General features: G+C 49.8%; 1 protein-coding gene across 5 annotated transcripts in view; it reads left to right on the top strand.

Annotated features, from left to right (window-relative positions):
• Positions 1-24,626, top strand: part of DNM3 (dynamin 3) — a 272,517-nt gene that overhangs the window by 51,409 nt on the left and 196,482 nt on the right. For all 5 annotated transcript variants that reach the window (XM_055121454.1, XM_055121453.1, XM_055121451.1 and 2 more), the window contains exons 3-10: positions 8,420-8,569; positions 9,653-9,856; positions 18,316-18,414; positions 18,836-18,996; positions 19,217-19,359; positions 20,778-20,913; positions 22,696-22,763; positions 24,314-24,452. In XM_055121454.1, the coding sequence (XP_054977429.1) occupies positions 8,420-8,569; positions 9,653-9,856; positions 18,316-18,414; positions 18,836-18,996; positions 19,217-19,359; positions 20,778-20,913; positions 22,696-22,763; positions 24,314-24,452 (1,100 nt within the window). The remainder of the gene's footprint in view (positions 1-8,419; positions 8,570-9,652; positions 9,857-18,315; positions 18,415-18,835; positions 18,997-19,216; positions 19,360-20,777; positions 20,914-22,695; positions 22,764-24,313; positions 24,453-24,626) is intronic.

Genomic DNA, 24,626 nt, shown 5'->3' with positions numbered 1-24,626 from the left:
GTCTCTCTCTCTCTCTCTTTTTTCTATTGTTATTATTTTTTATTTTATTATTATTATTATTATTATTATTTGCTTTTTTTTTAAGTTAATAGTTGATCTAATTGTTGATCTTTTTTTTTTTATTGAATCACCAAGTGGAGGGTTACAAAGTTCTCAGGATTATGTCAGTTATACAATATTCAAACACCCTTCCCTTCACCAGTGCCCATCTTCCATCACCAACCCCCCCAGTATATCTGCCGCCCCCTCCCACCTCCCTAGTCCCCACCCTTGTACGTGATAAGTTTCACTTCATTTACGCTTATCTTGATTACATTCCATGTTTCAACACACAACCCAACCCAACGATGCTCAGGGGTTACTCCTGGCTTTACACTCAGGAATTACTCCTGGTGGTGCTTGGGGGACCATATGGGATGCCGGGGAATCGAACCCGGGTCGGCCACGTGCAAGGCAAACACCCTACCCGCTGTGCTATCACTCCGGCCCCTGTTATTATTTTTTAATGAATCACCGTGAGATACAGTTACAGCCTTACAAACTTTCATGACTGCGTTTCCTTCATACAATGATCAAGCACCCATCTCTCCACCAGTGCCCATTCTCCGCCGCCAATGTTGCCAGTATCCCTCCTGCCACTCCCCCCTCCTCCTCCCTCCCCCTGCCTCTGTGGCAGCCACATTCTCTTTTACTCTCTCTCTCTCCTTTGGGGTGTCGAGGTTTGCAATATGAAAATGGCCATCATGTTTGGTTCATAGTCTACTTTCAGCACGCATCTCCCGTCCCGAGAGACCTCTCCAAGCATCATTGACTCAGAGTGGTCCCATCTCTATCCCAGCTGCCTTTCCAGGGTGTAAGGCTGTCTTCCAAGTCGTGGAGCGATTCTCCTGGCCCTTATCTCTATTATCCTTGGAAATGCAGTCTTTTTCTAGAAGAGAGGTTCTCTTCTAGAGATTCTCTTCTAGAATCTTCTAGATTCTTCTAGAATTTTTTTTTTGCCTTTTTTTTGGGGGGGGTCACACCTGGCAATGCACAGGGGTTCCTCCTGGCTCTGCACTCAGGAATCACTCCTGGCAGTGCTCGAGGGACCATATGGGATGCTAGGAATCGAACCCGGGTTGGCCGCATGCAAGGCAAACGCCCTCCCCGCTGTGCTATTGCTCCAGCCCCCACTTCTAGAATCTCTTCTAGAAAGGCTCCTGAGCACCTCTGGGAGTAGTTCCCAAGTGCCAAGCACACTGTGACCCCAACATGCCCCCATCCCCTGCAGGTCATTCTGTTTCTATTTCAGTTTTGGTTCCTGGACCATGGCCCGCAGTGCTCCGTGGCTACTCAGTGCCTGGGGGCAGTCCTGGCGTTGCTCTGGGACCATGTGGTGGGTGCCAGGGGTCAAACCTGCAGGGAAAGCATTGCTCCAGCCCACGGCGCCATCTCCCGCCCCCCACAGCTCTTCCTGAAGTCCTGAAATGGCCTTGGAGACCCGGTGCCAAGTGCCCTGGCAAACCGCCTGCACTCCCGACAACTCCTGCGGTGTTCCCGTCCTGTCCCCGCGTCCGGGTGTCGCGCTCCTCCTGTATCTCCCCCCCACCCCCCCACCTACGCCTCCAGCTCCTCAGTGTCTCTGGACCCTGTGTCCCTTCTCACCCTCAGGCAGCTTCTTGCATCGCCCGAGGCTCCTTCAACTGCTTTCTCCCCTCCAAGGACACCCCCTGCGCCCTCTCCTCCCATTCTTGATTCCAGCCCCCCTTCCCCAGACTAATAGTTCTTGTCAACCCCTGAAAGGAGTCTCTAGCGGCCCCCTTCCAGAACCTTCTCTGAGTTCTCTCGCTTTTTTTTTTTTTTGCTTTTTGGGTCACACCCGGCGATGCTCAGGGCTGACTCCTGGCTCTGCACTCAGGAATCACTCCTGGTGGTGCTTGGGGGACCACATAGAATGCCGGGAATCGAACCCGGGTCTGCTGCATGCAAGGCAAATGCCCTACCTGCTGTACTATGCTCCAGGCCCTCTCTGAGTTCTCTTCTCACAAGACATGTTGTCCTGGTCTAATGGGAAGGGGAGCGTGTGTTTCCCTCTACCAGGAAACCCCGGTTTGCCTGACTTGGGGTCACCTGCCTTGCCTGCCATTGAAATGCTGGGGCCCAGGTTCCCGGGCTCTCCCAAGCTGACACTCCCGGGATGAGCTCACCGCTACTTGGACCCATTCCCAGCGGTGTCTAGCTGTCACTGCTTCCCGGGAAGCCTCAGCCCCAAAGACTGTGAAAACTGGCCCTTTTCCCCCAGCACTTGAATGCCACCTTCTGGGACGTTCTAGAGCAAACGTGTTCTGACCCCGAAGGTCAGTGAGCCCGCCATCCCTCAGGTCTGCCTTTCCACAAGGGGTACAGGGCAGGGTAAGGACGTCACAGCTGAATCAGGCTCCATGTGTCTGACCCACATCCTCCTTCCTCTTTCAAAATACTTCTTGTTGTGAGTCTAGAAGTCTTTAAACCTTTTTTTTTTTTTTTTGCTTTTTGGGTCACACCCAGCGATGCTCAGGGGTCACTCCCGGCTCTGCACTCAGAAATTACCCCTGGCCATGCTCAGGGAACCCTATGGGATGCTGGGAATCGAACCTGGGTCAGCCATGTGCAAGGCAAACGCCCTCCCCGCTGTGCTATAGCTCCAACCCCCAGAAGTCTTTAAACCTTTAAAAAGAAGTTTTTGTGTCTAAAAACAAATGTGAAGGGTTCTCAAGGACTAGAGGAAAGAGAACATAGGCTCAGGTGCTTGCCTCGCATGTGCCTGGCTGGGATTCAGTCCCCAGCATCGCATATGGTCCCCCAGCTGGAGTGATCCCCAAACAAAGCGTCAGGAGGAAGTCCTGTACAGTTAGGCGTGGCCCCCAAACAAACAAAAAAAAAAACAAGCACAAAATGTGAATAATATTGGTTTGCTGGGTGTATGTTTTGATTTTTTTTTTTTTGAGGGAGGTGTGATTTGGGTCCTGGCCCATGCTCAGGAGCTCTTCCTGGATCTGTGCTCATGAGTGACCTCAGAAAACCATTTGTGGGGGCAGCGATCCAACTGGGGTCTGCCGTGTCTGAGGCACGTGCCTTCCCTCCTCTGCTCTCTTTCCAGCCCATGACTGTATGTTTTGGGGGTAGTTTCACCCTGTCTCATATATACAGAGTCTACCACACCCGTCACCCATATCCCAGTCTCCCTCCATCCCCATCCACTGGGCCCTTCCTGGATAATCTCAGCTCTGAGGTCTGACACTCTGAGATGTTCATTGTCTATTGTCTGTCTCCTCACTTTGTTTCTGTGTCTCACATAGGAGTGAGGTCACCCTCTATTTCTCTTTCTCCTTCTGAACTATTTCATTGGGAACCTCCTCCAGTTCTATCCATGCTGTCATTTTTTTTCCAGCTAAGTATTATGCCACTGTGTAATAAAATGTTTACATTTTTGGTAATTACTCGGTAATTAAATATTACCGAGTAATATTTTTTTTTTTTTGCTTTTTGGGTCACACCCAGCGATGCCCAGGGGTTACTCCTGGCTCTGCACTCAGGAATCACTCCTGGCGGTGCTTGGGGGACCATATGGGATGCCGGGGATCGAACCCGGGTCGGCCGCATGCAAGGCAAACGCCCTACCCGCTGTGCTATCGCTCCAGCCCCTACCGAGTAATATTTAATTTGAATCCAAAATATGTCTGCAGGCTGGGTGGAAGGTGTTGGAAGAGGCGCTCGATTCTATAATTTTGTTTTATTTTTAATTTTATTTTATTTTTGGGTCACACCCGGCATTGCACAGGGGTTACTCCTGGTTCTGCACTCAGGAATTATCCCTGGCAGTGCTCGGGGGACCATATGGGATGCTGGGAATCAAACCTGGGTTGGCCGCGTGTAAGGCAAACGCCCTACCCACTGTGCTATCGCTCCAGCCTGGCGCTTGATTCTAGATGCTCGATTCTAGTGAGACTTGGAACACTGCACAGGATGGCAGAGTCGGGCTTTGATTACGCATTTGTTGTAATTGGGTCGTTTCCAGATTTTGTCTGTTGTCAGTAGCACACTGCAGTGACCTTAGGGGTACATAGAGCTTTTCAAACTTGTGCTTTTGTGTGGTTTGGATAGAGAGGAGTGAAATTGTTGGATCATATGGAGGATCTATTTTTTTATTTTATTTTTTTTTCATTTTTTAAATTTTATTTTTTATTGAATCACTGTGAGATACAGTTACAAAGTTTTCATATTTGATCCACCACCAAACCCCCACATAACCCCCGTCCCACTCCCCCTCTGCCTGCGTTGCAGACATTTTTCACTTTATTCTTTCCTTACTTTGATTACATTCAATTTTCAACAGGGATCTCATATCATTATTTGGAGGTTTTCCTCCAACAGTCAGACATGTTGGATGGCATCAATAGATTGTATGTTTTCATTTTTCAGAAAAGATTGCGGCCACACTAGCGGCCGCGCGGTTTGGAGCTGTCCCAGTCCCGCATCCCGGAGCCATGTTAGTTGCTGCTCATTGTCGCCGGGGCTCCATCTGGAGAAGGCGTACCGGCTGTACCTCCTCTGTCTGGCTCCCCGGTGTGGCTGGCCCGGTCTGGGGTCCGGAGCATTCTCCGGCTGCGTTGCTTAGTGGAACACCCGCTTTCTTCTCTGTTGAATGTGGCAAGGTGGCCGGATCTATTTTTTTTTTAAATAGAGGTCATACTTGGGGGTGCTAGGGGAGCGGTCATGTGGTGTGCTTTGTACTTGGTAGGGCTTTGTCACTTGAAATGCATCCTTGGCCCCATGCAAGATCTTCTTGAGAAATCTCTATACTGACACTCCTTTTCCCCCCGTAGATTTTTGAGTCACACCCAGCAATGCTCAGGGCTGACTCCTGGCTCTTGCACTCAGGGATCACTGGTATGTCGGGGATCAAACCCAGGTCTGCCACATGCAAGGAAAAATGCCCTCCCTACAGTACCATCGCTCCAGCCCCCTATACTGGCACTCCTTGAAATGAACCATGAACGCTCTCTCCTCCGTTTCATCTTCAACCCGTCAGCAAATCCTACTGACTTTGCCTCTCCAGAGTGTCTTAGATTCTGCCCACTCCTGTCCACTGCCATGGTTTTCCTTCCCCCACATCTAAAACCATCCTCTCTCATTTCCATGAGCCCGACAGCCTCTTCTCCCGGCTCCTCACCATCTGATCTAAATCCCAGCATCCCCTGTTTTTTTTTTTTTTTTGCTTTTTGGGTCACACCCGGCGATGCACAGGGGTTACTCCTGGCTCTGCACTAAGGAATTATCCCTGGCAGTGCTCAGGGGACCATATGGGATGCTGGGATTCGAACCCGGGTCAGCCGTGTGCAAGGCAAATGCCCTACCCGCTGTGCTATTGCTCCAGCCCCTCCCCTGGTCTTGATTTTACATCATGCTTCCCCTTGAACCAGGACCCTTCATGGCAAGGAGAGACATCCAAGGCCTTGGTGCGTGTGCATGTGTGTGCGTGCGTGCGTGTGTTTGTGTGTGTGTGTGTGTGTGTCTTGGCCCTCCACTGCAGCCCTGTGCCTCAACTTCGTCCTCTCCTGTGAACTGTTCTCAGGCGTGCCAGGCATTGCCTGCTGCAGGCCTCCTGCCAAGGATGCCCTTTGTGCCACGAGCCTTTGCTCCGATGTCACTTGATTCAATCGGAAAAGTCGTCTCTGTAGCACGCGATAAGGCCACCCAGCACCCAACACCTCCACTTGCCTTTCCCTGCAGCGTTATCTGTCCTGCACACGTTGTTTACTGTTTCATCTCCTGAATTTAATCTCCAGGAGGCTGGAGACTCATCTCTGCCTTTGGCGCTGTGTCTCCAGTTTCTGAAACTGCCCGGCAGGCCTGGGGAGGGGCAAGTGCCCCCGTGTGCCCACAGACAGCCCCGAATCTGTTCTTCAAAGGGCACAAAGTTCTGTCCAGCCTTTCAATTCAAAGAATTCCAGGAGTCTAATCTGAAAGTTGCACTCACAGGTTTAAGATTTTAGGCGCTGCCAGAAGGGCGCAGACTCCCTGCTGGGACGGCAGGCGGGCGCCCTCTAGTGAGCATAAAGGAGACCACAGTGCGTCATTCAGTTACCGATGCACAAGGCAATGGAGTTGAGCGGGCAGTGAGTGCCTGACTCAGCCGTCTTCATCCCCTGACAGCAGTGAACGTTGCAGAGGACATAACTGTCACTGTCACTGTCATCCCGTTGCTCATCGATTTGTTTGAGCGGGCACCAGTAACGTCTCTCATTGAGAGACTTACTGTTACTGTTTTTGGCATATCCAATACGCTCGGGTAGCTTGCCAGGCTCTCCCAGAGGGGCGGAGGAATCAAACTCTGCAGAGGACATACTTTTTTTTTTTTTTTTTTTGCTTTTTGGGTCACAACCAGCGATGCTCAGGGCTGACTCCTGGCTCTGCACTCAGGAATTACTCCCGGCAGCGCTTGGGGGACCATATGGGATGCTGGGGATCGAACCCGGGTCGACTGCGTGCAAGGCAAATGCCCTACCCGCTGTGCTATCGCTCCAGCCCCACAGAGGACATACTTTGTACACTGCAAAAATGGATGCAGCGATTTAGTGTATTTTACAGCTAAAATATCCCATGTCTTATTTCTTCCTAAAGAATTAAGCAAACTTTGCTTCTAAACCATCCTGCCTTTGGAAGCTCTATTTTTAGAACAGCATTGCATCACCATGGTGATACTGAAAGGGGGCCAGGCTAATAGGATGAGTACATAGTCTCGTGTGTGTCCTGACGTGTTGTTTTTTGAAAATAAAATATGATATGTTTTATCATTTGGACAGCCAAGCCTCTCTTTAAAGTGCTGATTTGAGGATCTGGAGAAATAGTTCAGCTCTCAGGGGCACATACTTTGCTTGTACGGGGACTGAGTTAGAATCCCAGGACCTCATGACCCTCTGAGCGCTGCCGGTTATCGCTCTGGAGACCCCAGCACCACTGGCCAATCACTGACCATCTGACCCGATAGGTCAAATGTTGCCAGGAGTAGACCCCTGGCCCCCTGAGCACTGCTTGGGAGTACCCCTAAGATACTTGTTAGATTGGTGGTTTATTATTCATCTTTTATAGCAAAGATTTTATGTTTATTTTGTTGTTCTTTTTTTTTTTTTTTTTTGCTTTTTGGGTCACACCCAGCGATGCTCAGGGATTACTCCTGGCGGTGCTTGGGGGACCATATGGGATGCCGGGGATCGAATCTGGGTCGGCCGCATGCAAGGCAAACACCCTACCTGCTGTGCTATCGCTCCGGCCCCGGTTCACTTTTAAAAAATTGAATCACCACGGGAGACACACAGTTACAAAGTTGTTCATGATTGGGCTTCAGTCTTGTAATGTTTCAGCACCCATCCCTCCACTAGCTTACATGTCCCACCACCAGTGTCCCCAGTTTCTCTCCTGCCACCCACTCCAGCCAGCCTCTATGCCGATACTTTTCTTCTCTCTCCCTCTCCCTCTCTCTCCCTCTCCCTCTCTCTCTCCCTCTCCCTCTTCCTGTCCCTCTCCCTCCCTCCCTCCTCTCTCTCTCTCTCTCTCTCTCTCTCTCTCTCTCTCTCCCTCGTTCTCTCTCTTTCCTTTTGGCACTATGGTTCTGAAGGGTTGCCATGTGTATTCCCTTTCCTCCTTTCAGCACTCAGTTCTTGTCTACAGCGATCGATCATTTCCAACTGTCATTTACACTGTTTTAGGTACTGTTTCTGGAGCCGGATTGGCTCTCCGGAAATGAGCAGATTTCACATCCTTCACATTTGTACATTGCTGAGCATTTCTTAAGTATTCAGTGGTGCTGCTTACTCACTGCTGGCTGGCTTCTCTCGTCTCACTGACTAAGGAGAATATTAGATGCTTCAACATGTAACTCCAGGAACATATTTTCCTGTTGTTTTTGTTGTTATTATTATTATGGGTTGGAGTGATAGCACAGCGGTTGGGTGTTCGTCTTTCATGCGGCCGACCTGAGTTCGATTCCTCCGCCCCTCTCGGAGAGTCCAGCAAGCTACCGAGAGTATCGAGCCGGCTCGGCAGAGCCTGGCAAGCTACCCATGCATATTGGATATGCCAAAAACAGTAACAATAAGTCTCTCAATGAGAGACGCTACTGGTGCCCGCTCGAACAAATCAATGAGCATCGGGATGACAGTCAGCAGTCAATTATTATTATTTGCTTTTTGGGTCACACCCAACAATGCTCAGGGGTTATTCCTGGATCTGCACTAGGAATGACTCCTGGCGGTGCTTAGGGGACCCTATGGGCTGCCAGGGATTGAACCTGGGTCGGCTGCATGCAAGACAAGCGCCCTCCCTGCTGTACTATTGCTCTGGCCCCTATTCTTATTGCTTTGGAACATCATCTTAGGTGGTATTGGTTTGTTTCTCGTAGAATATGGAGAGTTCCTGCACTGCAAAGGGAGGAAGTTCACGGATTTTGGTGAAGTTCGCCACGAGATTGAAGCGGAGACAGACCGGGTCACGGGGATGAACAAAGGCATCTCCCCCATCCCTATCAATTTACGGGTCTACTCGCCACACGGTAAGTGGGAGCACCCAGAGTCGCTTTTTGGCCCCCAGAACTTCCTCTGTGCACTGTGGCGTGAGTGGCGTTGAGGCAGGTTTGTTCTCCCGAAGGACTGTCTAGAGTGGGTCGGGCGTGGCCCTCAAGGGTGGGCTGTGAGAGCCCCCAGAGTTCTGTGTGTGGAGGCAGGCAGAGATAACTTCCGGGACCATCTGAATCAAGCGGTCATTTGATACTGTGCCTTTACGTGTCTGTTTCTCCCGGGCACGCCTGAGAGGAATGCATGACAGTGCCCAGGGTAATTCCTGTGGCTCGTCCCAGTGCTCAAGGCACGCATGGTTGCATCTTCCTCCTGTCCAGGGTGGCCCTGCCACCATCGTGCATCCCTGGTTAACCCCATCTGCACCCCCAGGAGCCAGCAGTGATGTTTTCCTTCCTGCCTCCTAACCAGAAGCTACGTTGGTGTGATATATCAATGTGGTTAAAGTGGAGCCTCACAGAGCACTGGGCATTTACGTGGGCAGTTTCTTCCCGGAGCCCTTCCCAGCTCTGCTGCTCTTGAAAGCGGAGCCTGAATGACCGGAGGCTGCACCCATAAGCTCCCCTGGGGGTGGCTTGTGGCTTGTTGTAGCCCAGGGGGTGACAGCCAGCTAAAGGCCAGAGTCACAGCCCATCAGTGGCGATGCGCTGCTCATCCCCTTGCTGCGCAGTGGGCCTGGTCTTGGCTAGCACCAGGCCTCCTGGCACCAGCCGGGGAATAGCTCCCCAGGTGCCATGTGGCAGGTCCTCTGTCAGTGACTGGGAATGGGTGCCGTGCGGTAGGCAGTGTACGGGAGGGACAGGGAGTCCGCGTGTGCCCTTTCTTCGGGAATGGGGTGGATCGACAGCTCGGAGAAAAGCCTTTGGCTGCAAATAGGTCCCTACCATGTCCTGTGATGGCACTGTCAGGTTGCAAAGTTTTGCAGAGGCAACTTTCCAGCCCACTCACACGCACAGACCCGTGAGCTGAGCTAGCAGCTCTCCGCCCGAGGGCTGGGGGATCTCAGCGTCTCCTGGCCTGGGGGCCGCCCACGCAGGACCTCTGTTCTCCTCTCCCTGCAGTCTTGAACCTCACCCTCATCGACCTGCCGGGCATCACCAAGGTGCCCGTGGGAGACCAGCCCCCCGACATTGAGTACCAGATCCGAGACATGATCATGCAGTTCATCTCCAGGGAGAACTGCCTCATCTTGGCAGTCACGCCTGCCAACACGGACCTGGCCAACTCGGACGCCTTGAAGCTGGCCAAGGAAGTGGACCCTCAGGGTGAGTGTGTGACCCTCCCACCTCCCCACAAACCTGAACAGATGGAAAACATCCAGGATTGGGCTTACTGGAAGGAAACACACTTTCTCGCGCCTCGGTGTCACTGTGAGTTATTTAGTGTTAATGCCAGCGTTTTTCTGATTGAGATTATTGGGAGGAAAGCATCTAGTGCATAGAGTCTTCATTTGTATGAATGAAAGTGGGATTAACTGAGACTGAGGAAAGCAGACGTCCCTCAGCCTCCTGCTCTCTCCAGCGCCGCCTACACGGACGCCTTCCCTCCCCTGACCACTGGGGGGCACTGTCGATATGTTGTTTGAGTCCATCTAAAATTTGCCTGAGTTGCTTTGCGGGGGTATTTAACGGTAGAAATTTGTTTTGTTTAGTTTTCTCTCCTAAAGTCTGATAACTTTAATCCAGTCGATATGTCCCAAATCAATTTAATATTCTGGAAATACTCTTTTTTTTTTTTACTTTTTGGGTCACACTGGGCGATGCACAGGGGTTACTCCTGGCTCTGCACACAGGAATTACTCCTGATGGTGCTCGGGGACCCCATGGGATGCTGGGAATCAAACCCTGGTCAGCCGTGTACAAGGCAAATGTCCTACCGCTGTGCTATCGCTCCAGCCCCCCATACTCTTTTTTTAAGATTTATTTTAGGGGCTGGAGCGATAGCACAGCGGGTAGGGCATTTGCCTTGCACGCGGCCGACTTGGGTTCGATTCCCAGCATCCCATATGGTCCCCTGAGCACCGCCAGGGGTAATTCCTGAGTACAGAGCCAGGAGTGACTCCTGGACATCGCTGGGTGTGACCCAAAAATTAAAAAAAGATTTATTTTAATTATTATTATTATTTTTTTGCTTTTTGGGTCACACCCGGTGATGCACAGAGGTCACTCCTGGCTCTACACTCAGGAATTACCCCTGGCGGTGCTCAGGGGACCATATGGGATGCTGGGAATCGAACCTGGTTCGGCCGCGTGCAAGGCAAATGCCCTACCCGCTGTGCTATCACTCCAGCCCCTATTTTAATTTTTTTTTAATTGAATCACTGTGAGATAGACCCTTGTTCATAATTGGGTTTCAGTCCTACAATGTTCTAACACTCGTCCCTCCACCAGTGTACATTTTCCACTACCAATGTCCCCTGTTTCCGTCCCTACCGCCTCTCAGCCTGTTGCTGTGGCAGGCGCTGTCTCTCCCTCCCTCCCTCTCTCTGTCTCTGTCTCTGTCTCCCCTCCTCCCTCCTTATACCTCCCCTCTTGGGCATTATGCTCTTCAATACAGATACTGAAAGGTTACAATGCTTGTTCCTCACCTACTTTCAACACAGTTTTTATGCAGTGGTCATTTCCAGCTTTATCATTGTGGTCCCTTCTCTATCCCAACTGCCCTCTCCTCCAGCAACCTGAGGCCGGCTTCCAACTGTGGACCAATCCTCCTGGCCCTTGTTTTTACTGTCCTTGGGGATTAGTCTCATATTATGTTTCTTTTATATCCCACAAATGAGTGCAATCATTCTATGTCTGCCCCTCTCCTTCTGACTAATTTCACTCAGCATGATACTCTCCATGTGAGGGTAGAAATTTGAATGTGGAAAAGAAACCCCATTTTATACGAAAGACCATAAAACAGGCTAGAAAATAATAAAGTGTGACGATTCTCAGTCTTGGTGCCCATTATCAAATCTTTGTCAGGAATTGTCTCAATGAATGGCTGTATTGCGTTGCTCTTCAAGCTGTGGGTAAATTGACTTGAACTGTCTAGAACAAACAGGTGTGTCCTTGTGTTTTCTGGTCTTAAAAGCTCACAATTAATATTGACTCAAATGGAGTTGAATTAAGCCATTCAAACTCATGAATTCTGATAGATTGTAGCATTTCTGTTAGCCACTGCAAGTTGAAATAGGAGTGTATTCTAGAAAACAGACTCAAACATCTGACCAAACAAGACTTGTAGTTACTTTGGGATCATATAAATAGGACACTGACATTAAGAAAAGTCCCAAGTAAGATCTAAGAGTTCTTTTATTTTTTTTGGGTAACACCTGGCGATGCACAGAGTTACTCCTGGTTCTGAACTCAGGAACTACTCCTGGTGGTGCTCAGGGGACCATATGGGATGCTGGGAATCGAACCCAGATTGGCCGCATGCCAGGCAAACGCCCTACCCGCTGTGCTATATCGCTCCAGCCCCAAGATCCAAGAGTTCCGCAAGATCTTTCCATGACTAACATGAGGATCTTCCCTCCCCTCCCCTCCCCTCCCCTCCCCTCCCCTCCCCTCCCCTCCCCTCCCCTCCCCTCCCCTCCCCTCCCCTCCCCTCCCCTCCCCTTCCTTCCCTTCCCTTCCCTTCATCTCTCCCTCTTTCTTCCTTTCCTCCCTTTCTCCTTCCTCAGTTTCCCCCAACATTCCTTGTGTTCTTGCTCTGTACCTCAAGGAGAAGGCAAACTTTTTTCTTCCCCTGAGCCAAGCGTGCACTAGGTCGGCCCATGCAGATAGAGGTTAATTTGCAGATATCTCAGAGGTATTTGAAGAATTCGGGGGCCTTGTTGACAGAGATTCTTCTCTCGCTAGGATGCAAGGCTATTGGCTGAGAAAGGCTTGAGAGAAGTAGGCAGAAGAGCATAGGAGCGAAGGGGGGTCCTGTGAGGAGAAAGGGATTTCACACAACCACCGTGAAGAAAGGGAGAAGGCGAGAGGGGGCATCTTCAGAAGAGGCCATGGGTCGCCTCGGACCGACTTCCAGGGAAGCCCAGCTGCTGGGGGCCAGTGCACGGATTGCTCTGGGGAGAGTTTCGCGATGCCCTGGCTGGCGCAGAGTGGGAAGGATGGACTGTGGAATCAAGGAAGAAGGGATGGGAGCAGCCCCAAGGCGTGTGTAAGGTGGAAGGGGGTGACTCGGCGATGGGGTTCGGGGGAGCCGCAAGAGCAGTGATGGGGCGTGGCAGGAGGCGAGGGATGGGAAGAATGAGCTCGGGCTTTGAGGGAGTAGGATGTGAGGTCTCTGGAACCAGCGCTGGTGCAAGCTCAGCTTTAAAGGGCCAGGGGATGGTGGTGGCAGGGGGCCACTAGAATGGCCTGAGGCAAAAGCTATGGAGTTGAAGCGGTCCCCAGGGTCCCTCCAAGGGGCCCATCAAATCCACATGGTGGGGCTGGTGAGCAGCTCCATGGTGCCTGAGCCTGCAGTCAAAGCGTGCGTCACTCACATGCAAGCGTGCATTAGTGTGTGTCTTGTGGGCATGTTCATGGGCACATGTAAGTGCTCATGCATGGACATGTTCCTCTGTTTCTGCACACCTGTGCACATCTGTTCACATGCATATTGCGGTGTGTGTGCATGTGCTGAGGATTTGTGTGAAGGCTCATGGGTACATGACAGGAACAAGAGCAAAAAGCAGTGGCTTTACGAAAGTGTGAGTGCTTGTGTGCATACACCACAATGCAAGCCACATTAGTCCACAGGCCGCAGCAGGGTGACTGGATTTGTCTTATTTACAAATAAACAAATACTTGTGGGTACAGGTTAGCAGAAGGTTTAGGTGTAGGCGAGTTCTCTTATTGTGGTATGTTTTATTGAAGAAGATGCTATAGGCCAGTTTGGAGAGAAGAGAATTGAATTGACTTGGTCAGTAGTAAAGGCTCCAATCAATGAATATATATATATATATTTTTTTTTTCATTTATTTTGTCTTCTCTGCAGTGGACTATAGTATTCAGTGATACATGTGTATTTGAATTTTTCCTTATGTGTCTGTGCATTATAGTCATCCTTAGGTATTTGATATTTTTGGATGCTTTGCTTGTTTTGGATGCTTTGGGGTCTCCCCTGGTGGTCCTCAGGGGTTACTGCCGGCTTTCTTCTCAGAAATCACTCTTGAAGGGCTCAGGGATGCTGAAGGCCCTGTGGGAGGCTGGGGATTGAACCTGTGTCAACCGCATGCAAGGCAAGTGCCTTACCCATGATACTATCTCTGGTCCTTAGATGCTATTATAAGTTGTATTTAAAAATTCTTTTCAGATTTTTTATTGCAAGTACACAGATGTGTATAACTTAGTTTTATGTTACAATCTTACAATATATATTATACTGATTAGTTCCAATAGCCTTTAGTGTATTAAAATATTTATAATCATGCTATCTGAGTAAAAGGCAATTTTATTCTTTTTACTGCCCTATACATTAGAATTCTTCTTGCCCTGTTTCACCAGCTGGAATTGCCAGTATGTTGAGTCAACAAATAAGAGTCAATAATTGTGTTGACCTTTGCAAAGTTCTTGCATTTAATCATAGTTTATTTGTATTCTATTGCACGTATTTCCACTCTCTGTTATTTCCTTATTGTCCCTTTCTCTGGACTAGGTTGGTGATTCTATGTCTAGATTATTACTTTGGGGGGGGGGGGCGGGCGTTCCCAAGCAGTGCTTATGGGGCCCCAGGGCCACTCCTGGTGATTCTCGGCCTCCAGTGTGAGGTCTGGGAATGAGATGCTGCTTGAGCCTTGCAGTGCCAGACATTGCCTGGGGTACCCTGGTAATGTTTGAGATCTCCAGGCTTCACCCAGCCATGCTTGATTGCCATGTGGTCCCGGAGATAGAACCAGGGCCAGCTACAAGCAATGCTCGCGCCTCCAGCCCTGTACTCTCTCTCCAGCCCTCACTGTCCAGAGCCTCAAGATCGGAGGTTAGATCACTGTTTTTCAACTTTTTAATTTGCTAACAGTACTATTTAAACAAAGCTGCAGTTTCTTCCTTCCAGTATTTAGCTGTATACCAAAAATTTTGGTAATTTAGCTTTCATGTGGTTTAAAATATTTATAAATTTCCCTGAAACTTCCTTTTGGCCGGTGCATGCTCCTTAGGAAGGATGTTGCTTACTTGCCTAGTATTTTGTCATTTATAGAAAGTTTTCTTTCTTTTTTATTCTTTTTTATTCTTTTTTTGCTTTTTGGGTCACACCCAACGATGCACAGGGGTCACTCCTGGCTCTGCACTCAGGAATCATCCCTGGCGGTGTTCAGGGAACCATATGGGATGCTGCAAATCAAACCCGGGTCGGCCACGTGCAAGGCAAACATCCTCCCCGCTGTGCTATCGCTCCAGCCCCTAGAAAGTTTTCTGATGCTGATTTCTGTATTACTGTATACCTTTTAAGTGTATAGAGGTTTGGTTCCATTTTGATGGATTGCCAGCATGCACTTGCAGAGAATGTATATTCTGCTGTCGAGGGGTTCATTCTACAGATGTTCATTAGGTCAAAATTGTTAATGGCGTTGTTTAAGTCTTGGATACCTCTTGATTTTTCTATTAACTTGTTCCCTCAATTACGGAGAGAGAAGTGTGGTAGTTCCTGCTATATTCAGAGTGGTCGAGGTCTCCCTTTAGTTCTGTCAAGATTTGCTTAGGTGCTTTGAAAATCCCTTATCAGATTACTTCCATATTTAAAGTTCTACTGTCTTCTTTGGTCTGGAGCGATAGCACAGCGGGTATGGCGTTTGCCTTGCACGCAGCCCACCCGGGTTTGATTCCTCCGCCCCTCTCAGAGAGCCCAGCACGCTACTGAGAGTATCTCGCCTGCATGGCAGAGCCTGGCAAGCCCCCTGTGGCATATTTGATATGCCAAAAACAGTAACAACTAGTCTCACAATGGAGACGTTACTGGTGCTCGCTCAAGCAAATTGATGAGCAATGGGGTGACAGTGACAGTGCCTGTCTTCTTTATTAATGAATCACTTTATCGTGGTAATATTTATTGGTAATTATTTATCATGGTAATACCTCTTTATCACTGGTAATATTTCTTGATCGGAAATCTGTTAAAGGGGCCACCCTGCCATTCTTGTGATTAGTGTCTGCTCTGTTTATCTTTCCCAGGCTCTTAGTCTATTTATACACCTGCATTTAAACTGCATTTCTTATGTATATCCTACAATTTCACTTTGCTTCCCGCCCCTCCCCCAGTTTTCACTGCCTGTCATATGACTGTGGTATTTTAGACTCTTTACATCAGTATTCTTATCAGAAGTTGGATTTAAGTCTATCCTGTTATTACACACACTGTTGACTTTTTCCACCCAATATTGTATCGAGTTCCCCATACAATGGTACCGCTCAATGACTCTGAGGTGGAAACTGTACTATTATTTAGAACTATTGGAAGTAACAAGCACATTATCTTCATGGAAAATTTATAGGAGGGGAAAAGAGATTTAAAAAAAATGTCCTTGGGGGCTGGAGCAATAGCACAGCGGGTAGGGCGTTTGCCTTGCACGCGGCTGACCTAGGTTCAAATCCCAGCATCCCATATGGTTCCCTGAGCACCGCCAGGGGTATATCCTGAGTGCAAAGCCAGGAGTAACCCCTGTGCATCGCAAGGCATGACCCAAAAAGCAAAAAAAAAAAAAAAGTCCTTGCTCAATCACTTTTGGAAATAAACATTCCATCCTCTTTTCCAAATGGAGAACATTTACTACACACTCCTTGATTCCACGCTGCCTCCCCCCCAGATACTACCCAAAACCCCAAATGAGAAAATAAACGCATGAACAGGACATCCCGGTTCCTGGGCCTGTTTTTAATCTTGCTGTATACACGCTTACGCTCCTCTCTGCTTTTGTCTCGCGGCTGCTCCCTCGGTGCACATAGTGTTCTGTTTTCCTTTTCCGGCAACCGCCGCCGACGTGCTTCATGGTTTGGTTGGGTCCCATTTCTTAATTAGATGGACCAGCACATCACAGAGGACCCAGTGGCATCTGTAAGTGGAAGTGAGGGTCACACCCTTTAGTAAGCGCTCAGGCCACAGTGACCACAGTGACTAGATGAATATACGCTGTGTTTCTTGCTTGGTCTTGGCCTTTTAGTTGTTTGTTTGTTTGTTTTGCTTTTGGGTCACACCCAGTGATGCTCAGCGCCGACTCCTGGCTCTGCACTCAGGAATAACTCCTGGTGGTGCTCAGGGGACTCTATGGGATGCTGGGGAATCGAACCCGGGTTGGTTGCATGCAGGTCAACGCCCTCCCCACTATACTATCATTCCGGCCCGAGCCTTTTAGTTCTTGTCTGAGGGGAAGATGCATCAATATGCTGATTTTTTTTTCCCTCTAGCAGCCTACATAGGTTGGGTTTCCGCTCTAGCTTGGGCATCCCTCTGAGCCGCTAGGAAGGTGGTGGTAAGGGCTAGTGCTGGCTCTGGAAGAGAGGGTGCCCCGGGAGTGGGGGAGAGGCAACAGGCCAGCACAGTGCAGGTGCTGACACTTGATCTCACCCTGCAGGACTTTGGTATTTTGAAAGATGTTTGGAAGATGGGAAGGAGAAGGGAGTAGGGAGAAGGAAAGGGTATTTGGAGCCACAGAGAGATTATCCCAAAGGTGAAGAGACCAGACTGCGTAGGGGGGTGGGTGGGTGTGGGGGAGTGCTTTTTCTCAGGGGGATGAGCAGTTGCTTTGGGTTGGGAGGGAGAGGGATGCAGGTGGTGGGGAACGTCAATGAAAAAGTCACACCTTCTTCTCAGGGGTGCTTTGTAACTTGGGTGATGTGGTTGCATTGTCTTGGATGAAGAGACTGAAGTGTATGGCAATTTCTGCTTCCCAGAAAAATCAAGTAGAAAGTATTCCCACTGGACATCCTGTAGTCACCTCTCTCTTCAAAATTTTCTGGCAGTTGTTCCTGTGATTTCTCTACTGGCTCTCCAGAAGGGTGACTGGTTTCTCAGTTTCGCCTTCTCTGTGTACAGATATGGCGACACTCGGGACAGCATCTAGCACTCGGGACCAGCAACTAGAAACCCCATGAATGCATTTTTCTGTTTGTTTGTGTTTGGGGACTAGACTGGTGGTGCTCGATGCTTACTTCTGACTCTGTGCTCAGGGTCACTCCTGGTGGGACTAGGGAACCCGTGCAGTACCTGTGATCAAACTGGGCTTATCTACACAGAAGGCAAATGCTTCTTCCCTGTTCCATCTCTCCAGGCCCTGTTGAATTTTAAGATGTAGGTTGATCGTTCCATCTCTGCTCTGTTGGTGTGGTAGAGCAAATACCGTAGCGATAGTCTTCAAGCTGAAAGTATTGTGTGGGGGCTGGAGCAATAGCACAGCGGGTAGGGTATTTGCCTTGCACGCGGCCGACCCGGGTTGGATTCCCAGCATCCCATATGGTCCCCCGAGCACTGCCAGGAGTTATTCCTGAGTGCATGAGCCAGGAGTAACCCCTGTGCATCACCGGGTGTGACCCAAAAAGCAAAAAAAAAAAAAAGTATTGTGAGAGTTAAGAGGCACTACTAGCATTTACCCTCAGAGCCTCAGTGAGGGCTGCATAGACACCCTGGGGATGTGTGGGCACAATGGAGGAGAAAACTGGGAACACGGTGGGCTGTCATAGATCTTGGAGACATGCGGGGGGGTCTCTGCTCCTCATTTCTTCCTGCATGCAGTGTAATGTTTGGCTTGTTGGCCATGCAGGTCTGCGAACCATCGGAGTCATCACCAAGTTGGATCTGATGGATGAAGGGACCGACGCCAGGGATGTCCTGGAGAATAAGCTGCTGCCTCTGCGCAGGGGTAACGTGCCAGAACCCCACGTGGACCGCACTCTGGGGACAGACTGGGGGGCAATGACGAGGAGATGGCAACTTGGTGGGGTGGCTTCTGAGGGGCCCAGGAGGCGTTCAGACTGGGCGTTCTGTGGAGCGTCCCTTTTCATGGAAGGGAGGGGTAACTGTTCTTCTGAGTGGGCCTGCTAGGACACACAATTGCTGAGGGACAGCCACCTGAAAATGACAACGCAAGTGGCATTTGTCTGCTGATGTCAAAGCCGCCTCGGCCTGCGGTCTTGGTTGCACACCAGGACCTCAGAGTGCTGCTCCTCAGGCCCTCAGCGGGAGCTTCTCTCGGCCAGCCTGCCTTGAGGTGTTTCCCGCTCCCGCCTCGTCAGCCACACAGCTTGTCGCCCCCCACTTCACTGGCTTGTGTCCTGTTGCAGGCTACATTGGCGTGGTGAACAGGAGCCAGAAGGACATAGACGGGAAGAAGGACATCAAGGCAGCCATGATGGCTGAGAGGAAGTTCTTTCTCTCGCACCCGGCCTACAGGCACATCGCTGACCGCATGGGCACCCCACACCTGCAGAAGGTCCTCAATCAGGTGAGAAGGTGCCTCTCCGGGGACAGGGGCAGTGCCAAAGTGGGTGGTTCCAGAGGTCGGGATGTACAGATCTCAAGGGCAGAGAGCCAGGAGGCTCCGGAGAAGCAGCTGAGGGGAGGAGTGTGCCACCATCAGGGTTAAACGCTCAGGACGGGCTTCTGTCAGGCCTGTGAGCCCTTCGGTGTCTCCTATGGTGCGACCGTGATTCTTTCATTGGCAGCAACTCACTAACCATATCCGAGATACTCTGCCAAACTTCCGGAACAAGCTGCAGGGGCAGCTGCTGTCCATCGAGCACGAGGTGGAGGCCTTCAGGAACTTCAAGCCGGAGGACCCCACCCGGAAGACCAAAGCATTGCTGCAGTGAGTTCTCTCTCCAGCAGGGTCCACCGAGATTGTCCCCTCCCCCCCCCCGCCCCTATGTGGCCTGTCTCTCAGCTCTGCTGCCACAGGCAGCCAGTGAAGTGACTGAGGGTCTGGAGGGGACCCGGGAACCCATGTTTTCTCACAGAATAGCTCTTGCTCTTTCCCTCCTACTGGAAGTTGAGCTGGTGGCCCATATCTTGCTTTTTTAAGTCTGGGAGTAGACCAGTAATGGTCACTCAGTTGTGGGTTTTGTTTTTTGTGTTTTTTTTTTTTTTTTGCTTTTTTGGTCACACCCAGCGATACTCAGAGGTTACTTCAGGATCCTATGGGATCCTGGGGATCGAACCCAGGTCAGCTGTGTGTAAGACAAATGCCCTCTTTGCTGTACTATTGCTCCAGCCCCTCAAGTGTGGGTTTTATTATTGGTCCTAGGGTCTGCACACAAAGACACAGCTCTGGGGAATGTCCTCAGTATTGTACAAAAGATGATACCTAGAAGCTTCTCTCCATGTTATTGTACTTAGGATCTTGTAATTTCAAGCTGTGATGTGGGTGCCACTCCTCAGCCTTGGGGGCCACCAGGCTCTGACCCAGAACTCAGGTAGCTGGGTGGCACTGGGCTGTGAACTCAGTCCTGGCATTGGCACCTCTGACCCTTGATCTTCCTTTTTGCTCATGCTGTTAATGTGGGACTTTCTTTTCTTTTTTTAACTTTTAATAGATTTTGTTTGTTTGTTTTTTGGGTCACACACAGCGATGCTCAGGAGTTCTTCACTTCTTCACTCAGGAATTACTCCTGGCGGTGCTTGGGAGATCATATGGGATGCCAGGGATCGAACCTGGGTTGGCCGCATGCAAGGCAAATGCCCTAATGTGTGGGACTTTCAGTGGTACCCTTCTCCACCCACCACCCCCACATTGCTAACAGAAAGATTCTTTATTTATGTTATTTATTTATTTATTTATTTATCTTTTTGGGTCACACCCGGTGATGCACAGGGGTTACTCCTGGCTCTGCACTCAGGAATTACTCGTGGCGGTGCTCAGGGGACTATCTGGGATGCAGGGAATTGAACCTGGGTCAGCCGCGTGCAAGGCAAACGCCCTCCCTAATGTGCTATTGCTCCAGCCCCTATTTACATGTTCTTTAAATGCCACTTCATAGTTGCCATGGGATTGGGCAGAATGCATTGAATGGCGGATATTTGCAAGATGTGTTCTAATTAAATGTCTCAACTTCATCTCAGGGGATGTGGGTTTTGAGGATTCCCACTTAGAGTGGAGAAGAAAGTGCAGAGTTGAGTCTGCTAACAGATGCCACTGCACACACACCCCGGGAAAAAAGTCTGTCAAGGGAGGGAATGCAGAGCTTCTCATGGTCCCTTCAATTTTCTCTCTCTCTCACCCCGCTGTAGGATGGTTCAGCAATTTGCTGTGGATTTTGAGAAGAGAATCGAGGGGTCAGGGGACCAAGTAGATACCCTGGAGCTCTCAGGGGGAGCTAAAATCAATCGTATTTTCCATGAACGCTTTCCTTTCGAAATAGTAAAGGTTGGTACCAACTTCCCCCTCCCCTCCCCCACCACTTCCTTTCAGAGATCTTCATGGTCTGTGCCTCTGAATGATTCATAAAATATTACCTGCCCCGGAGGTAGAGGCCTGCCTGGGCCTTTGGAATAGAAGCCCCCGTGTTCAGGGATTTGCATTTCAGAGTGATCCTTATACTGACGACTCTGATTTTTAATTTAATGGGACCTGGTGTCATTTTAAATGACTTCTAAAGCAACTCACTGAGTTCCCAGAATGTTGCTTTGGTGTCTAATTGAGAAATATTTCCCCATCACCTTCTTCGGGCTCAGGGCAGATGAGGAGGAGAGGGCCAAGCGTGCAGCTCAAGGCAGTGTCCCTTCCGTGTTTCTGGGGACAGCGGGGATACATCTGACCATGGGAACCAGGCCTAGCTAAGGCTTTAGGAGTGGTTGAACTGAGTTGGCTGACAATCTTAGTAGAATCTTCTGGAGCTGGACTGCCAAAAGGGGAGTGAGGCAGTAGGACCAGAGCTAGGGCAGATCCAGATGCACTATTGATGGGGTCTGAGGCTTGCAAAATTGGAGAGAATGGGAAAGAGGAAAGAACTGAGGCCAAGGAGAAGTCCTTACAAATAAACCTAACTTTGTATCTGGTGAAGAGGAGAGGAATAGTCCCATGGGTGACTCTGGAAGGAGGGGCAGCAGGACCTGTGGGATACGGGGGGCACAAGAAAGATTCCAGTCCTCTTCCAAGGTTGTGGTTTGCCTCGAGTGAGCAGGTGTGAGCAGCTCTCTCATCAGGGAAACTGAGGAAGAGCCAGGCGTGCATGCATGCACCAGTTACGAGAGGAGTGCCCAGGATGGAAACTTCCGGTGTGACGCGTCCTGTGGGTGACTTCTAGAATGGGTGCCTGGGCCAGGCAGAGGAGGCGGATGGGTAAATAGAGAGCTTCATTAGCATGTGCTAAGGAAAGTGATAAACTCTGGCTCTTGGTGCTATGGAAACACAGCTCACAGCCGTGAGTCCCAGCCTGGCACAAAGCTAACTTAGGGATGATGAGCGAGAACTCTGGAAGCGAGAGGAGCTTGGAGATGGAGCAGGAGGCCTGGTGAAGGCTGAGCCATGATGCCACAGGGCACGGGGATCACAGCCATCATTGTTCTGTGGCACCAATGCTCTGAGGAACAAATGGGCAGTTAGAGAGGCTGGAGACCCTCAAGGCCTGGATTTGGGGCCTGAACCCCATGTCCCAGGTTTAAGATCTGAGACACTTTTCCCACTTCCAAAGACACAGAAGGGGCCTTGGACATCCAGGAAATCTGTCTTCTGGTATTCTCTCTTCTGTGCTGGCGCTATAAACTAGTATTAACTTCTCTCTAGAGAAAGCCCTGAGCTTGATGGTTGAAGGTGCAAGGGGAGAAAGCCCCGTCTGTCTTAGTCTCAGGAAGGACAGTTGTCACCTCCCCTCGGGCCACACTCTTATTTACCCATCACCCTGTGGCGTTCTATGCTCAGGGAGCAGAGTGAGGTTCGATGCCTTTCAGCTAAGTGAGCTGCAGGCTTCACTCGTGCCTGGCTCTCCTCCCTCTGGCAGAGTTCACAGCCCCCGACTCAGAGTCCCAGAACCCTCTGCAGGTGCTGTGTTTGCACTCAGCTCGGGACAAGCCGATGTTGTGAGCTTCTGGGTGTAGGTTAGGAAAGGCAGCTCTCAGCAATCAGGCAACAAGCAGGCCTGCAGTCTTCAGCCCTGTCCGTTGTCCAGAGGATCCAAGCATCCTAACGACAGCTCCCTTGAACCTGCAGATGGAGTTCAACGAGAAGGAACTTCGCAGAGAAATCAGTTACGCAATCAAAAACATCCACGGCATAAGGCGAGTGCTTCCCCTCCCCTGCCAGCTGCCCGCTGACAAAGACCCCGTGGAAGTAGCCCGAGCAAAATTGTGCCCTTGGCGTGGGTTCCTGGGGTTCAGCCTTGCCTGCTTCTGTAAGTTCTTGTCCACAGAGTGTGGCTGGAACTCCAGGGAGGCGAACAGCAACCAGCTCTGAAGGAAGATTCTTGTTTTTTGTGTTTTGGGGGGGCTCATACCCAGCAGTGCTCAGGGCTACCCCCGAGTGTCCACTCAGGGATCTTTCATTTTCAGATCTGCCTTAGAGGCTCAAATAGTTGGTGCGAATGAGTATTTGCAGAGACAAAAGGAGCAAACATCCATTACCTAGCAGCATTTAGAATCAGCAGACTCTCCCCAACTAACAAGATTTCTGAGTTCCTGATTAATTCCATTCCCTGTCCAATCCGCAAGATGTTGGGTTTACAATTCACATCCTGCTCCTTAACTGGGATGTGAACACAATTCTCTTTTTTTTAATGATTCTCTGATAAATGAAGGGGAACTGCATTTATTTTATGTTCAAATTACATTACATTCTTGTGCACAAAACATTTTTGCTTAACCAAAGCCAGCACCGTTGTTTGGTTTTAAAATTCCTCACCAGCTCCATTTTGTCAAATGTGATGACTAACGCTCAGCAGTGCATTTCAGTCAATTTCTGGTTTTTACCTACCTCCTATTTTCCTGAGCTCCTGCATGTCAGGAGAAAAAGTGTTGCTAGGATACAAATTTGAATTCATCAAGACCATGTCAGAAGGTCCTTGCTCTTTGGATGATTGTTATTGCTGTAGATTCACAGTGTGATCAGGCATCCTGGGCCCCCAGCTGTAATTCCTTCCCTCCTGGAAAAGTGAACTAGGCCATTTCAGCGTTCAAGAAATACAGATCAGGGAGCTGGAGTGATAGTTCAGCGGGTAGGGCGTTTGTCTTGCACGCGCCCGACCCGGGTTCGATCCCCGGCATCCCATATGGTCCCTCAAGCACTGCCAGGAATAATTCCTGAGTGCAGAGCCAGGAGTAACCCCTGAGCATCGCTAGGTGTGACCCAAAAAGAAAAAAAAAAGAAATACAGATCGGCCGAGGGACTCTAGCTGGTAGGGAGCTCACCTTGAACATAGCTGACCCAGTTTTGATACCTGGCACCACATATGGTCCCCAGAGCCCCACAGGTGTGATCGAGCACCAAGGCCCAGACCAAAATGAAGAAGATAAGTGCCTATTCTTAATGTCCATTTAGGACACCATTTCCATTGAAGTATTTATGTTGTTAGGAAACAGGGAGATGAGACAAAATCTGGTTAAATGTTTAAAGGATGTAAAAACACTCTGGAAATTATTTTTGGGTAATGTTGATCACTGATATAATGGCATTTGTTGCAAAGTAGTGGGATCAAGCTGCTTTGTAAGATGGCACTGTGGTTAGAACAGATCACCGTGACCTTTAAGCAAGGGTGACAAATGTTTCCTTTTAAGTGGCAGGCCAAAATATTTTTCAAAGAGCTTGGCTGTCGCTTAGTCTTTCAATTCTGCAGGACGGGGCTGTTTACTCCAGATATGGCGTTCGAAGCAATAGTCAAAAAGCAGATTGTGAAGCTGAAAGGGCCATCTTTGAAGAGTGTGGATCTGGTCATGCAGGAATTAATCAACACTGTTAAGAAATGTTCCAAAAAAGTAAGTTCGGGTGGCAGAAGTGCCCCGCCAGGGCTCATCTGCCCATACCCGCCGTCTTTCCTACTGGGTCTCATGGCTCCCCTACTGGGAGCCCAGCTGGTGGGAGAAGCGTTGCCCAAGGGGAAGGCTTGTGGGAAGGACGGGCAGGAACCAACTCTGGATTGCCCAGAGCCT

This window comes from Sorex araneus, chromosome X (genome assembly GCF_027595985.1).
Source record: "Sorex araneus isolate mSorAra2 chromosome X, mSorAra2.pri, whole genome shotgun sequence".
Lineage (NCBI taxonomy): Eukaryota > Metazoa > Chordata > Mammalia > Eulipotyphla > Soricidae > Sorex > Sorex araneus.
Note: the sequence above shows the minus strand (reverse complement) of the source record. Positions and strands in the feature narration are given on the sequence as shown.